We start from the raw sequence: 16,866 nt of genomic DNA on the forward strand, positions 1-16,866 counted from the left end.
GCAGAAAAAGCTTTTGACAAAATTCAACATCCTTTTATAATGAAAACTCTTGACAAACTGGGTATAGAGGGAATGTACCTTAACATAATAAAGGCCATTTATGATAAGCCCACACAAACATCGTACAAAAAATGATACTGGACCTCTATCTTATACCATACAGAGGAATCAACTCAAGATGGATTAAAGACATGAACTTAGGACCTGAAACTATAAAACCCCTAGAAGAAAACATATCCTTGACATTGGTCTTGGCAATGATTTTTTGGATTTGACACCAATAGCAAAGGCAGCAAAAGCAAAACTTTAAAAAATAGACCACATCAAACTAAAAAGCTTCTGCACAGCAAAGGAAACCATCAAAAAAGTAAAAAGGCAACCTACTAAATAGGAGTAAATATTCGCAAACCCCATGTCTGATAAGGGGATAACATCCCCAAAATAGGAGGAACTCATACAACTCAGAGGCAAAAAAATAAAAACAACCCAATTTAAAAAATGGGAAAAGGACCTGAATAGACATTTTTCCAAAGAACACATATAAGTAGCCAACAGATACATGTGAAAGAGGTGATCAACATCACTAACCATTGGGGAAATGCAAATCAAAGCGACAATGAAATATCATCTCACACCTGTTAGGATGTCTGTTATCAAAGAAACAAGGTATCAGGCAATTCCCTGGTGGTCAAGTGGTTAGGACTCCGTGCTTTCACTGCCAAGGGCCAGGGTTCAGTCCCTGGCCAGGGAACTAAAATCCCACAAGCCGTGTGGTGCAGCCAAAAAACAAAACAAAACAAAAAGACAAGATATCAGATGCTGGCAAGGATATGGAGAAAGGGAACCCTTGTGTACTGATGTTGGGAGTGTAAACTGGTACAGCCACTGTGGAAACAGTATGGAGGTTCCTCAAGAAATTAAAAATAGAATTACAGGGAGACTTCCCTGGCGGTCCAGTGGTTAAGACTCCACAAGTCAATGCAGAGGACACAGGTTTGATCCCTGGTCTGGCAGCTAGGATTCCACAAGCCCTGTGGCATAGCCAAAAAAAAAAGAATTACAGTAAGATCCAGAAATCCCATTGCTGGGTATATGTCCAAAAGAAATGAAGTCATTATCTCAAAGAGATATCTGTACTCCCGTATTCAGCGTTATTCACAATAGCCAAGATATGGAAACAACCTAAGTGTGTGTCATGGATGAATGGATAAAGAAATTGTGATACACACACACACAGACACACATACACATATACAATGGACTTTATTCATCCATGAAAAGGAGGAAGTCCTGTCATTTGTGACAACATGGATGAACTTGGAGGGCATGTTATGCTAAGTGAATTAAGTCAGACAGAGAAAGACAAATACTGCATGGTATCACTTAATATGTGGGATCTTAAAACACACACACACACACACACACACACACACAGAGTTAAATTCCTTGAAATAGAGAGTAGAAAAGTGGTTGCCAGGGGCTGAGTGGGCGAGGGAAACAGGGAGAGGTTGGTGAAAGTACAAACTTTCAATTATAAGATGAATAAGGTCTGAGGATTTAATGTATATCATGTTGACTATAGTGGATAACGCTGTATCATATTATTGCAGTTTGCTAAGAGAGTAGGATTTAAATGTTCTCAAAAAAAAAAAAAGTAAATATGTGAGGTGATAAATGTGTTAATTAACTCTATGGAGTTAATCCTTTCCCAGTGTATATGTGTACCAAACCATCACATGGTACACTTTAAATATCTTACAGCTTTATTTATATCTTACAATATATCTTATTTATTTAGATCTTACAATTTTATACCTCAGTTTAAAAAAAATCACCTACTTAACCCTAATCCATCAGCAAACAGACAAGCAAAGGCCCAGAAAAGTAACTGATCAAAGATCAGACGACTACCAATTTGTAAAACTGAGGTTTTAAGGAGTAATCAGAATATGGAGGAAAAAACAAGGTATTCCCTCCCCCTACACACAAACTTTTGATTAGATTACCCTGAGAGTAGAAGCATTTTAAAGATAATCAACGTATAGTAAGTGAAATCAGTCATCTATAGAAGCATCTCATTCTAGGAAAAATGAATAATTATTTCCAGTTGTTTAAGTTTTTCCACCTGCTTAAGTCTTACAAAGGAAACAAACTTTTTTTTAAATTAATTAATTTTTATTTTTGGCTGCGTTGGGTCTTCCTTGCTGCGCACGGGCTTTCTCTAGTTGTGGTGAGTGAGGGCTACTCTTTGTTGCGGCACATGGGCTTCTCATTGCAGTGGCTTCTTTTTTTTAATTTATTTTATTTTATTTATTTTAGTTTTGGCTGCATTGGGTCTTCTTTGCTGTGCGCGGGCTTTTCTCGGTTGCGGTGCGCTGGAGTTACTTTTTGTTGCGGTGCACGGGCTTCTCATTGCGGTGGCTTCTCTTGTTGCGGAGCACGGGCTCTAGGCATGCAGGCTTCAGTAGTTGTGGCACGGGGGCTCAGTAGTTGTGGCTTGCAGGCTCTAGAGCGCAGGCTCAGTAGCTCAGTAGTTGTGGTGCATGGGCTTAGTTGCTCTGCGGCATGTGGGATCTTCCCAGACCAGGGCTTGAACCTGTATCCCCTGCATTGGCAGGCGGATTCTTAACCGCTGCGCCACCAGGGAGTGGTAGCTTCTCTTGTTGTGGAGCATGGGCTCCAGGTGCGCAGGCTTCAGTAGTTGTGGCACGCAGGCTCAGTAGTTGTGGCTCATAGGCTCTAGAGCACAGGCTCAGTAGTTGTGAGGGCTCAAACCCGTGTCTCCTGCATTGGCAGGTGGATTCTTAACCACTGCACCACCAGGGAAACCCCAAACTTTCTTTTTATGAGGATGAAAGAGAGTAATTGATTCTAGGGAATAACAGGTAAACTAGAAATCTTGGAAACACTGAAAGTATATTCTTAAGACAATAGGATTTTTCATCTAAAATTGTACTTAATCAGTTGTTTTGTACCTAGTTAAAATAATGTGTTAACAAATGACTGAAAAGGGGGCATGACCAAAGGGTAAATGTTTAGGAATTTATATCCCACACTGTCAAGGGAAAAGGTGCCCTGAAAAACAGGATTCCTGTCCTCTGAATGGTGATAACCCTGTGGATACATACCTGGATACTAGCAATGAACATAATTCAGTTAATACCTCAGTTCTGATTCCATGTTCATCGAGTAATCTTCTAGAAAGACATATGCCATAGACTGCTAATTGGCCCCTAATATGTCTCCCCTTGTTTTAGAATTAAAAGAAAAAAGACACTTTTTACTGGGCACATGAACATCCAGAGGGAAGGCAACGTTTCATAGCCTCCCATGCAGGCCAGATTTGACTGTGTGATTTAGTTTCTAGCCACTGTGATGAAAACAATGGTGCTCCCATAACAGGTTTTATCAGTCCCAGCACCACTGAGTTTTGGGCTGGACAGTTCTTTGTTGCAGGGGCTATCCTGTGCGTTATACAACGGATCTAGCAGCATATCCGGCTTCTACCTATTACATGCCAGTAACGCACACGTACACACCGCCCCCAGTGCCCATTGCGACAACCTAAAATATCTCTAGACATTGCCAAATACCCTGAGAACCACTGCTCACAGAAAGTGGCATAACCTCTTTATGCCCTTTCCTTCCTTCCATTGAAATGTGGATGTGGTAGTAAGGCATCTTGGACTGTGCAGCAAGAACTTAGAGATGGTAGAGTAATAAAATATGAGGAACCTGAATCACCAACTCTGTGGAGTTACCATGCTGAACTGATGCCACTCATGCCCAGACTGTCATGTGAGAGGAAAAAAATTTTATTTTACCACCATATAGATCATCAGTGATTGACAGACTTTGGCCCACAGCATGAATGCAGCCTGATGCCTGTTTTTTTTTGTTTTGTTTTTTGTTTGCTTGTTTGGGTTTCTTTTTTAAAATACAGCCATGCACGTTTTAGCACTACAGAGAAAAAGTAGTGGTGACAGATATCATCTGCCCCACAAACCCTATTTACTATCTGGTCCTTTAAGAAAATGTTGACCCCTGGTGTAGATAACAATGACAGCTAGCATTCACTGCAACTTGTATGCTAAATACTTTTTTTTTTTTTTTAGTATTTATTATTTGGCTGCACCGGGCCTTAGTTGCGGCATGTGAACTCTCTTAGTTGCGTCATATGGGGTCTAGTTCCCCGACCAGGGATCGAACCCAGGCCCCCTGCATTGGGAGCATGGAGTCTTAGACACTGGACCGCCAGGGAAGTCCCTAAATACTTTTCTAAGTGTATTTTCTACCTTAACCTGATTTAATCTTCACAATTATTTTATGAGTTGGTACTGTTTTTTTAAATTAATTAATTAATTGATTTTTGGCTGCGTTGGGTCTTCATTGCTGCACATGGGCTTTCTCTCTAGTTGCAGTGAGCAAGGCCTACTCTTTGTTGCCATGTGCCTACTTCTTACTGTGGTGGCTTCTCTTTGTGTGGACCACAGGTTCTAGGCACGTGAGCTTCAGTAGTTGTGGCACACAGGCTCAGTAGTTGTGGCTCACGGGCTCTAGAGCACAGGCTCAGTAGCTATGGCACATGGGCTTAGTTGCTCCGCAGCATGTGGGATCCTCCCGGACCAGAGCTCAAACCCATGTCCCCTGCATTGGCAGGCAGATTCTTAACCACTGCGCCACCAGGGAAGCCCCTGGTACTATTATTATTCCTATCTTACAGATGAGGAAACCAAGGCAAAGAGAGTTAAGTAACTTGCCAAAGGTCACCCAGCTAGTGACAGAGCTGGGATCTGAATTTAGCAGTCTACTTCCAAAGTCTTCTAGGAAATATTGTGCTAGTCAGTGATGCTGGGCATACATATCATGCTGGGTTTAAATATCAATTATAGTTTTTAGTTACTAACTCAATAGAATTTAGATCTGCCACTGAATTATTATTCTTTAAATATGTAATTGTTGTCTTATTTAATATATCCGTATCTCTATTTTTAAAAGTCAAAATCCTCACTTCAGAACACGGATAGAAGTATATTCTTTTCCCTAAACCTTTACATATGCAGACTTTATATAGTCAATGGTAAAATTAACCCAAAATACACACTGAAATACACGTTAAGTCCACTGTCATTTTTAGAAAGCAATCAAATTGACTTACATCAAGTTCAGGCACAAATTCAGTCTGTGCTCAGTTTTGTATGACTGTAACATCTACTTTGTTAAATCTATCAGCTCTCATTTAGCTAAATGAGTAAAAGGGACAAAAAATTGTTGAAAGAAATAGTGACCTAAAACTTCCAAATTTGAGGAAAAACAATCTACAAATTTAAGAAGCTTAACGAACCACAATTAAGATAAATACAAAGAGATCTATACCTAGACACATCCTAGTCACACTATTGAAACCTAAACACAGAGATTATCTTGAAGGCAGCAAGAGAAAAACAACTTATCATGTAGGGGGAGTGCTATAGACTGAATGTGTCCCCTCAGAATTCATATGTTGAAACTTAATCCTCAATGTGGTGGTATTTGGAGGTGGAGCATTTGGGAGGTACATAGGTCATGAGGGTAGAGCCCACATGAATGGTATTAGTGTCCTTATACAAGAGACCCCAGAGGGCTTCCCTGGTGGCGCAGTGGTTGAGAGTCCGCCTGCCGATGCAGGGGACACGGGTTTGTGCCCTCGTCCGGGAAGATCGCACATGCCGCGGAGCGGCTGGGCCTGTGAGCCATGGCCGCTGAGCCTGCGCGTCTGGAGCCTGTGCTCCGCAACGGGAGAGGCCACAACAGTGAGAGGCCCACGTACCGCAAAAAAAAAAAAAAGAGAGAGAGACCCTAGAGAACTCCCTTGCCCCTTTTGCCTTGTGAAGATACAGTGAAAAGGTGGTCACCTATGAACAGGGAAGCAGCTCCTCACCAGGCACCAAATCTGCCCCTGCTTTGATCTTGGACTTTACAGCCTCCAGAACTGTGAGAAATAAATGTTGGTACCCAGTCTGGTATTTTTGTTATAGCAGCCTGAACAGACTAAGACAGAGCATCAGTATGATTAGGAGTTGACTTCACATCAGAACAGTGGAGGCCAGAAGTTAGTTGAAGTTAGCCCTACAACACTAATGACCCCTTTGAACTATAGTCCTCTGCGATTGAAAGATATTTTATAGGTACATACAGGTTCAGGATTGTTATCTTCTTGGTAAATTATTCCCTTTTTTTGTTGTTGTTATATAATGACACTTTTTATTCCTAGAAATGCTTTTGTATTAAAGACAGTTAGGTCTTATTTTAATATGGCTTTACTGGCTTGCCTTTGGCAAGTATGTGTTTCATTGTGGCTCAGTCTTCCCAGGGTCCTAGGTTTATGAAGGGGTCTCAGTTCTCTTTCTCAACCTTAAGCTAGCCCAATGCCATGTTTTCTGTTTATGGGTGGATTTTAAAGTCTGAGCTCCTTAGCTATTTGGCAGAGTATCTCTGTGCCATCTCCCAAGGCTTACTGCTCTGCTCTTAAGTGTCCTTTTCATTTCTGAAGATTGAAGATTTCCTTTTCTTTATTTCATGTTCATTTATGTGGCAGTTTCCCCCCCTAATTAATCCAGCATTTCTTTGTGTTTGGAGAAGGGGAATGGTGTATCTTGGGGCCAAGGCCTGGGTAGTAAGTGATGAAAGTCTCTGCCATGTTGCTGGAATGGAAATTCTCTTACACATAAAATCAGAGAACCTCAGTGTTGGCTTCATATTGGAATCACCTGGGAAACTTTAATAAGTACCGGTTCCTGGATCCACTGCCAGAAATTCATTTAACTGGTCTATGATGAGGCCTTGGCATTGGGACTTCTGAAAGTTCCCCAAGAGATCCTAATACGCAGCCAAGGCTAAGAACCCTACTTACACTTTAGCCAAGATGCACTGAGATTTCAACAGGAGAAAGTTGGGATAAAGTTGTTTTACTGGGAAACAGAGATGGATATTTTTAGTAGGTTTTGTTACTTCTCATATCTTTAGGGTCCAATTGTTATTTCATGTAGTTTTGTGTCAGTCTGGTGGATTAGGTCAAATAATTTTACTCTGTTTCTACTGTGTTTTCTCCTTGACTCCCCAGGCTTTAGAGGTTTTGACTAGGGTGAACAGGTCTCTAAATTAGACTTACACTTTTCTCTCTGTATCTATGTACCCAAATATTTTTCCCATTTAAAGAGGTTAGCTTTAACAGAAATGGTAGATATTTAGTCAGTTTAAGATGCCTAAATGGGGCCTCCCTGGTGGCACAGTGGTTGAGAGTCCGCCTGCCGATGCAGGGGATACGGGTTCGTGCCCCGGTCCGGGAGGATCCCATATGCTGCGGAGCGGCTGAGCCCGTGAGCCATGGCCTCTGAGCCTGCGCATCCGGAGCCTGTGCTCCACAACGGGAGAGGCCACAACAGTGAGAGGCCCGCATACCGCAAAAAAAAAAAAAAAAAAGATGCCTAAATGTAGCGTATTTTCCAGCTTTTGTCTTGATTCATTTCTTCTCTTGGCCTTTTTCATGTTTTCCATAAACTGTGCCTATTGATGAGTCATAAAAATGTAATGGGGGGCTTCCCTGGTGGCACAGTGGTTAAGAACCCGCCTGCCAATGCAGGGACACGGATTTGATCCCTGGTGGCACAGTGGTTAAGAATCCGCCTGCCAATGCAGGGACATGGGTTTGATCTGTGCACCACAACTACCGAGCCTGCGCTCTAGAGCCCACGAGCCACAACTACTGAGCCCATGTGCCACAACTACTGAAGCCTGTGCACCTAGAGCCCGTGCTCTGCAACAAGAGAAGCCACCGCAATGAGAAGCCCGCTCGCCACAACTAGAGAAAGCGCGTGCACAGCAATGAAGACCCAATACGGGCAAAAATAAAATAACTAAAAGTAAATAAATTTTTAAAAAAATGTGATGGGGAGAAACTTGTGTTCTGTACTAATGAGAAAGTCAAGTATGTCTATGATATTCCTTTTAATTTTAAAAGGAATCTGTAACTTTGGTGCAATAGTGACTTGTGAGAAATGGCATCAAGCTGTGAAAAACAACACTCACTGTTCTTGCTATTTAAGAGTGGTTGGAGGATTTAACTGTTGGGACTGTTGGGTTGCTTGATATCCTTTGAGGCAGGTAACAAAGGTTCTTCAGTTAAGGACTATTACGTTGATTTCCAGAGATTTAGTTACAGATCTTTTCCTTGAAAGGTCATTTGCCCTGTTGTGTGTGAGGACAGACTGTGGTGTGTTTAATTGTCCAGTGAGCCATTTAGCTTCATGATCTTCCTCTGCTTTTACTCTTGGAAACTGTTCTATATTTTGCACTTTTGGTTTGAAAAGGGAAACATGAATTGATTATCTGGGGAATTGATCAGGAAAAGTAGTCTCCCAAAGTGTAGGTTCTACTGAAAATGGATTACTGTTTCTTCACTTAAGACAAAAGCTTAGAAAACATTATTTGAATGGGTAATGCAAATATAGGCTTAGAAATTCAAATGGTACAAATGGTATATGATAAAAAAACAAGTCTTCACCATATCAACTGTGCTAAAACATGGTGATAACTATGTACTCTTGATATGATGTGATGAAAATGGCACTTGACTTCTGTGGTTTTCTTTCCCAAAACTCATAACAACAGTTTAATCATGGAAAACATCATACAAATTCCAATAGAGGGGTACCCTACAAAATACTAGACCATTACTCCTCAAAACTGTCAAAGTCATTAAAAACAAGGAAAGTCAAAGATTAACTGTCACAGACAAGAGAAGCCCCTAAGAAGACATGACAACTAAATGGAACGTGGTATCCTGGGAAAGAAAAAGGACATTAGGTTAAAACTAAAATATTTGAATAAATTGTAGACCTTAGTTAATAGTAATGCATCAATACTAGTTCATTACTGTGGCAACAGAACCATTTAATGTGTCATGTTAATAATAGCGGAAACTGAGTGACAGGTGTATGGGAACTCCTCTGCACTATCTTCTCAATTTTTATGTAAATCTAAAACTGTTCTAAAAAAAATAAAGCATTTTAGGGACTTCCCTGGTGGCGCAGTGGTTAAGAATCCGCCTGCCAAGGCAGGGGACACAGGTTCGAGCTCTGGTCCGGGAGGATCCCACATGCCACAGAGCAACTAAGCCTGTGCACCACAACTGCTGAGCCTGAGCTCTAGAGCCCGCGAGCCACAACTGCTTAGCCTGCGTGCCACAACTACTGAAGCCCGCGCATCTAGAGCCTGTGCTCTGCAGCAAGAGAAGCCACCACAATGAGAAGCCCGCACACCGCAACAAAGAGTAGCGCCCGCTCGCCACAATTAGAGAAAGCCCGCTCACAGCAACAAAGACCCAAGGCATAAATAAATAAACAAACAAACAAACATAAATAAATAACTTTAATAAAGCTTTTAAAAAAAAATATCTCCTTCCTTCACTGAACCTCTAGTACCCTGGTCTAAAGGGAACCACTTCTTGCCATTTTCTTGTGATTCCTTTGAGAGAGATTTTTATGGCAATATAAACATACTGTATATATCTCTCTCCCTCCTGCTTAAAAAAAAAAAAAGACAAATGGCAACATGATGTATGTAGTATTGTTATTTCACTTAATATATTTGGAGATTGTTCCATATTAACATATATATTCGTTAGTATTCGTAGTATTTCATTATATAGATACAGTTTAACTGCTCTCCTGTTTAGATGGATAGGAGGTGGGAGTTGGGAGGTGGGACGGCAGGAGGGAACTATTTTATTTTTATTTTTGTATTTAGTTGGATTGATTGATTTACTACTCCACATCTCTTCAGAAACAGTCAATTTTTATTTTAGTGTTTAGTTGGATGGATGGATTGATTTAATTATTCACGTATCTCCATAAGAAGATTTAAGGCAGGTTGTCTTCTATTTAGTTATTTAAATCTATTTGATGAGTATCTGGGAGATGCCCCCTATGCACTAATTATAATACTAAGTAAGTGCAGATGATACAGAAATGTACTAAGATATGACTCATGGTGAAATGAGAAAGATTATATTTTTATGATCTGTACTAACATGACAGCCTGCTGCAGAAACACAGGGGAGGAAGTGACTAAAGTATACATTGTTTTTTCCGTTAAGTTTTAGATATCATTCCAGATGAGCTCAGAAAAAGGAGTTGAAGTTTCATGGTTGCCTTAGTTGAATGGTCTTGTCACCAAGGGAAGGAAATATCCTCAGTTCTCTCCTGTTCATGGTGTAGACTTTAGGTTTGTAGGGCAAAGTGTGCCAACCTCCATTCTAAGTCAGCCTCTGGGAAAGATCCTATAAATTGCTTGGATTTATAAGCAGAAAAAAATACTCCGTAACATGATTTCCGAACGATTCAGTATATATTCAGGAAAGGTATTGTATACTCTTGGTATGGTGACGTTGCTACACACAGTTGTGAAACTGTTGTTCATTGTTTACCAAGGAATGGTTATAGCTAAGGATAGGGGAAAGAAGACAGGGACAAGGAAGAGATGAAGTGTCCTTTCACTTGTTCTTTTTCCTGACAAACAGGGTCTTCTTCCATGAGCTAGCCTCGCTTTTCTTTCTTGTCTAGCTTCAAGGCCTGGCTCTCTTTTATTTAATTATATTTATTTTTAATTATGAAACAAATAGGTGAGTCCATTCCCACAAGACTCTGATCCCACTCCTCTCCACTAAAGGAAATAAATTTATTGCTCTCTGTGTATGGAAAGGGGTGTGTGTGTTTGTGTGTGTGTAACATTAATGGCAGCATACAAAATGCACTGTCCTATTTGATTTGTTCACTTAGCAGTATGTATTATGTATTAGAGGGCATGACATGTTGATTGACCTTAATCCATTTCATGGATGTAACAGAATTAATTTAATCTTTTTACTGTTGTTGGCTTTCTAGTTTGCTACCATTTTTGGTTTGTTATTGCAAACAATTCTGTATACAACCCCTTTGTACATTCTGTGAACATTGTGAGAGTTTCTCTAGGTTATCAAAGAAGTGGATTACTCATAGGAATTAGGGATTGTAAATTTTGCTAGATATTACTGACACATTATTGCATGAGAAAAACAAGTTGTAGATTTGAAGGGATAGTACAATATCATTTATGTTGGAAGAAAAGCCCAGATATGTCACAGGAACATGTTCTGTTAACTAGACTGATAATGGTTGAAAACTTTGGAGAGAATACTAGACTTGAGAACAGTGGTCAAAAGGAACTTTGGCCTTTTCCGTGATGTTTAGGTTTTTATAGCAGGAATGTGTTTATGTATTACTTGAGTTGTTATATATAGTTACTAATAAGAATATAGAGATGTTTGAATAATTTCCATCATGTATTTATGCTACAGGCATAGAATAGTCCCTGTTTTCAACCACATACCATTTAAAATTTTTGATCATATATTAGGGTGTACAAAAAAATCATTGTATTTTAAAAAGTAGATAAGGTGATAGTAAGTGAGGGTCGCATTCTTTGGCCACTGTTATCTCAATTGAGTATTTAATAACCTCAGATTTTCCAAATTTAATAGTAAAAAGCTATATGTTATTGTTTACAATGTTTGGATTCTAGTACAAGTGACTACAATTTTAAAAATTCTGCTATTGGCCTTAATACCCTTTAATGCAAAATAGAACATTTAAACATTGACAGTGTTGTGGTGAATATAGTGAACTGCTTAAATTATGTGACTCCAAAGAATAGGTGTTTTTTAATAAGTGATTTTTTTTTTTCTTAAAGAGATGTGAAAGCTGGCAATATTCTTCTTGGAGAAGATGGCTCAGTACAGATTGCAGGTAATGATTAGTATTTCTTTTAATTTGGTTTAATGGTTGATAGAACCACATTACTTATCTGTTATGTTTTCTTAGTCAGTTTTCTCTTCTATCCCCTGGACCCTCTCTGGTCAAACATACTATGTTGACACATCCCTACTGACTCTCAAGATATCTTCCACTACTCATCCTTCATTTTCAGTCTTAGGCATTTTCTGACCATTATTCATTACCTTACAATTATCTACTCCTTATCCCCATTAAAGTCGTCATCTGTGGGTTTTCATAGCATTCTTTACTTTCTTTGAAAGGAGAAGTAGTCAAGAAACCTCATTGCGTTTACGAATAAATATACTACAGAGAGGTGATACAGAACTGCTCTGTCCTTGGAGAAATGGGGTATTTGCCAGTTAGGAAGAGGCATCTGAGAGGTGGAAGTGTACTTTTGGCAGATTCAGAGCTAAAGAGATAGGAATTGGAGTCCAAGGCCTGCCAGTGTTGCTATCCTGGTGAAATACCCCCTCCACCAGGGTGAAACTCCAGAATAGCTGAACTGCAGGATTGTAGATCAAGCAGATCATCTGAGAAAAAACCTCAGCTTGGTCCCACACTGCTGGAACAGTCAGGTGTTTAGCAGGAGGAAAATAACCACCCAAACCTTGAATTATTTCTTCAGCTTTAGAAGATAATTTAGGCACACATCTTCATGTCCTCAGGTAAGGGAATATTTTAACCAAGCCACATCATGTTCTAATGTAAAGAAAAAGATTGATAAATTTGGCTCCTGTAAAATTAGCAACTACTGTTCATCAAAAGAAGAACAGTTTGTCACCAAAACCACAGAGAAGATATTTGCAGCATGAATAACTTGACAAGGGGCTCAAATTTAGAACATACAAAGAACTCATTAAGGAAAAATCAGATAATCTCAAATGACATCAAAACATAAATATAATAAAAGGTGGTCAACCTCACTAGTTAGCAATTAAATGCAAAGTAAAATAATATTGGGATACCACATTATACTGACTGACCTAGCAAACACATCTGACAGTACTAGTTATCAGTGTGGATGTAAAGCAAGGGAGAATCTCACCCTCTGATGATGGGAATATAAACAGTACCAACACTTTATTAAGTTGAAGATGTGCATACCCAGAGACCTTAGCTTCTAGGTGTATGGCATAGAAAAACTCATACTTCAGTGTGCCATAGTGCTCATAAGCATTGAAAGTCTGAAACAGTCCCAGGTCTTTTGTTAGTAGAATGGATAAGTAAATTGTAGTTAATTTATACTTTGGAATACTATATAGTGATGAAAATGAATAGAACTACAACTATATACAAAAGCATTAAATAAATTATAAAAATATAGAGTGAACGAAGCTAATCAGAATATATAGCTTGTGATTCCATTTATATAAGTTCAAAACCAGGCACAATTATACTGTATTGTTTAGAGAAACAAAATCAAGTGGTAAGAAACTAAAGAAGAGAGAATTCTGGGAAGATGGCAGAGTAGGAAGCACCAAGAATCTTCTCCCCACCTGAACAACAATTGAATTGGCAGAATTTGTCTAATGTTGGAATTCTGCATTCCACTGATTGCTTGAAAATTCTAGGGCAAGACTTGGAAGGTAAATTACAGTTAATTTCAGTTAATTTCAGAGCTGCTCATTCCTCACCTATCAGCCACCTGGCAGGCAGCTATGCACATGTTTTTGAAGCAGCTTGCAGGAACCATGGTGGCAGAAAAGATCCTGTCCTCCATATATCCAGCATATGCTCTGATTACTGATTGCTTCTGATCACAGAGGTGCAAAGAGACAGGCAGCCATTCTTGTTGTAGCTCCTCCCTTCCAAGTGATTTCCAAGGGACTTTAACAGGCCATAGCCTTTTTTCCTTCCCTTCTCTTCTCTTCTTGCCCTTTTTGGAGCCAGAGTTTAAAGACTAGGACATCAAAAAACAACTACAGGGGAAAAAAAAAAAAACTATAGAGACTTTCCTGGCAGTCCAGTGGTTAGGACTCTGTGCTTTCACTGCTGAGGGCCTGGGTTTGATTCCCTGGTCGGGGAACTGAGATCCCACAAGCCACGTGGCATGTCCAAAAAAAGAACAAACAAAAACAAAACTACATTTGCAGGGAAAATTGGAAAGTGAATGTTCATTCCCAGGAAAAGGTGCAGAAAAGATCTGAGAAGATCTTAACTTTACATTTCAGGCTGATGCTTAGCACAGATACAGCCTACCACAACCCCCGAAAAACAAAAACAATAACAAAAAACAGCAAACTCCAGGAAAGGAGGAGAATCTGATTTCCAGCATTACCACCTTATTAGATTCAAATGTCCAGTCTTCAACAGCAACAAAAAAGTCACAGAGCACTCAGTGAAACAGGAAAGTATGGCCTATTCAAAGGAAATAAATAAATGAACAGAAACTATCACTGGAAAAGGCCTGATGGCAGATCTACTAGACAAAGACTTTAAAACAACCGTCTTAAAATGTTCAGAGAATTAAAGGAAGATACGAAAAAACTCAAAACAATGATGTGTGAATAAAATCTAAGTAAGGAGAGAAAACCTCAAAAGAAACCAAAAAGAAATTCTGGAGCTACAATAACTTGTATTGTGAAATGAAAAACTCACTAGAAGGATTTAAATGCAGATTTGAGCTGGCAGAAGAAATAATTGGTGAACTTGAAGATAGAAAAATGGAAATTATCAAGTCTGAGGAACAGAAAGGAAAATGATTGAAGAAAAGTGAATAGAGCCTGAGGGACCTGTTTGGATACCATTAAGCAAACCAGCATACACACTGTGGGAGGCCTAGAAGGAGAAGAAAGGGGCAGAGAGAATATTTGAAGAAATAATGGCTGGAAACATCTCAAATTTGATGAAAGACATGAATATAGACATCTAAGAAGCTCAGTGATCTCCAACTAAGGTGAACTCTGAGAGACTCACAGACTCACATTATAATCAAACTTATAAAAGGCAAAGATGAAGAATTTTGAAAACAGCAAGAGAAAAGTGACTTATCACATACAAGGGGTCCTAAATAAGGTTGTCAGCAGATTTCTTATCAGAAACTTTGGAGGCCAGAAGGCAGAGAGACAATATAGTCAAAGTGCTGAAAGAAAAAAGTGTCAAACAAGAATCATATATCCAGTAAAACTGTTTTTCAAAAATGAGGGAGAAATTAAGACATTTCCAGATAAACAAAAGCTGAGGGAATAGACCTGCCCTGCAAGAAATGCTCAAGGGAGTCTTGCAAGGTAAAATGAGAGGACCCTAGACAGTAACTGCAAGCAGTATGAAGAAATAAAGATCTCAGTAAAGGTAAATACATGGGGATGTATAAAAGCTAGTATTATTGTAACAATGGTTTGTAACTGCACTTTTTCTTTTCTACATAATTTAAGAGACTGATACATTACTAAAAACAGTTATTGGTCTAAAACTTGGTATTACAGTAACATTGGTTTGTAACTCCAAGTCTTCTTTTCTACGTAATTTAAGAGACTAATGCATTTAAAAGAATGATTAGTTCATATTTTTGAGCACACAGTTTATTAAGATGTAATTTTGTGATGACAACGACCACCAAAAGAGGTGAGAATAGCGCTGTAAAGAAGAAGAGTTTTTGTATGTTGTTGAAGTTAAGCTGATGTAAATTCAAATTAGATTGTTAAAACTTTACCATGGTAAATGGAATCCCTATGGTAACCATAAAGAGAATAGCTATAGAATATAAACAAAACAAAATGAGGGAAAAAATTAAACATTTTACAACAAAAAATTAAGCACAAAATAAGTAATATAGGAAATGAGGGACCAAAAAGCTATAAGTCATATGAAAAAGATAACACAATGACAGAAGTAAGTCCCTCCTTATCAATAATTGCTTTAAATGTAAATGAATTAACTGTCCAATTAAAGACAGAGATTGACAGGATGGATAAAAACATGATCCAATTATACGCTATCTATAAGCAAGTCACTTTAGATCCAAAGACACAAATAGATTGAAAGTGAAAGGATGGAAAAATATATTCTATGCAAATAGTAACTAACTAACAGAGAGCAGAGGTGGCTACTCTAATATCAGACAAAATAGACTTTAAATCAAAAAAGGTTACCCGGATATGGGGGGGGGATGAATTGGAAGATTGGGATTGACATATATACACTAGTATGTGTAAAATAGATAACTAATGAGAACCTACTGTATAGCACAGGGAACTCTACTTGGTGCTCTGTGGTGACCTAAATGGAAAGGAAATCTAAAAGAGAGGGGATATGTGTATATGTATGGCTGATTCACTTTGCTGTACAGCAGAAACTGACACAGCAGTGTAAAGCAACTATCCTCCAATTAAAAAAAAAAAAGGTTACAAGAGACAAGTACATTACATATATTTTTTTAACTTTTTATTTTATATTGGAGTATAGCCAGTTAACAACATTGTGATAGTTTCAGGTACACAGCAAAGTGACTCAGCCATACATGTACATGTACCCAGTCTCCCCTAAGTTCCCCTTCCATCCAGGCTGCCGCATAACATTGAGCAGAGTTCCCTGTGCTATACAGTAGGTCCTTGTTGGTTATCCATTTTATTTTGTTTTATTTATTTATTTTTTGCGGTACGTGGGCCTCTCACTGCTGTGGCCTCTCCTGCCGCAGAGCACAGGCTCTGGACGCGCAGGCCCAGCGGCCATGGTTCACGGTCCCAGCCGCTCCGCGGCATGTGGGATCTTCCTGGACCGGGGCACGAACCCGTGTCCCCTGCATCGGCAGGCGGACTCCCAACCACTGCACCACCAGGGAAGCCCCTGGTTATCCATTTTAAATATAGCAGTGTGTACATGTCCATCCCAAACTCCCTAACTATCCCTTTCCCCCCAGTAACCATAAGTTCATTCTCTAAGTCTGTGAGTCTGTTTCTGTTTTGTAAGTAAGTTCATTTGTGTCATTTCTTTTTAGATTCCGCATATAAGGGATATCATACAATATTTCTCTTTTTCTGTCTGATTTAAGGAAGTATATTACATATTAATAAAA

The 16,866-nt window shown here is 39.2% G+C and overlaps 1 protein-coding gene across 1 annotated transcript in view; it reads left to right on the forward strand.

The window, feature by feature from the left end:
• OXSR1 (oxidative stress responsive kinase 1) overlaps positions 1-16,866 on the forward strand; it is a 104,315-nt gene that overhangs the window by 46,859 nt on the left and 40,590 nt on the right. Inside the window, exon 5 of the mRNA XM_060109285.1 lies at positions 11,767-11,822. Within this exon, the coding sequence (XP_059965268.1) occupies positions 11,767-11,822 (56 nt within the window). The remainder of the gene's footprint in view (positions 1-11,766; positions 11,823-16,866) is intronic.

The sequence above is a fragment of the Mesoplodon densirostris genome, chromosome 10 (assembly GCF_025265405.1).
Source record: "Mesoplodon densirostris isolate mMesDen1 chromosome 10, mMesDen1 primary haplotype, whole genome shotgun sequence".
Taxonomy (NCBI): domain Eukaryota; kingdom Metazoa; phylum Chordata; class Mammalia; order Artiodactyla; family Ziphiidae; genus Mesoplodon; species Mesoplodon densirostris.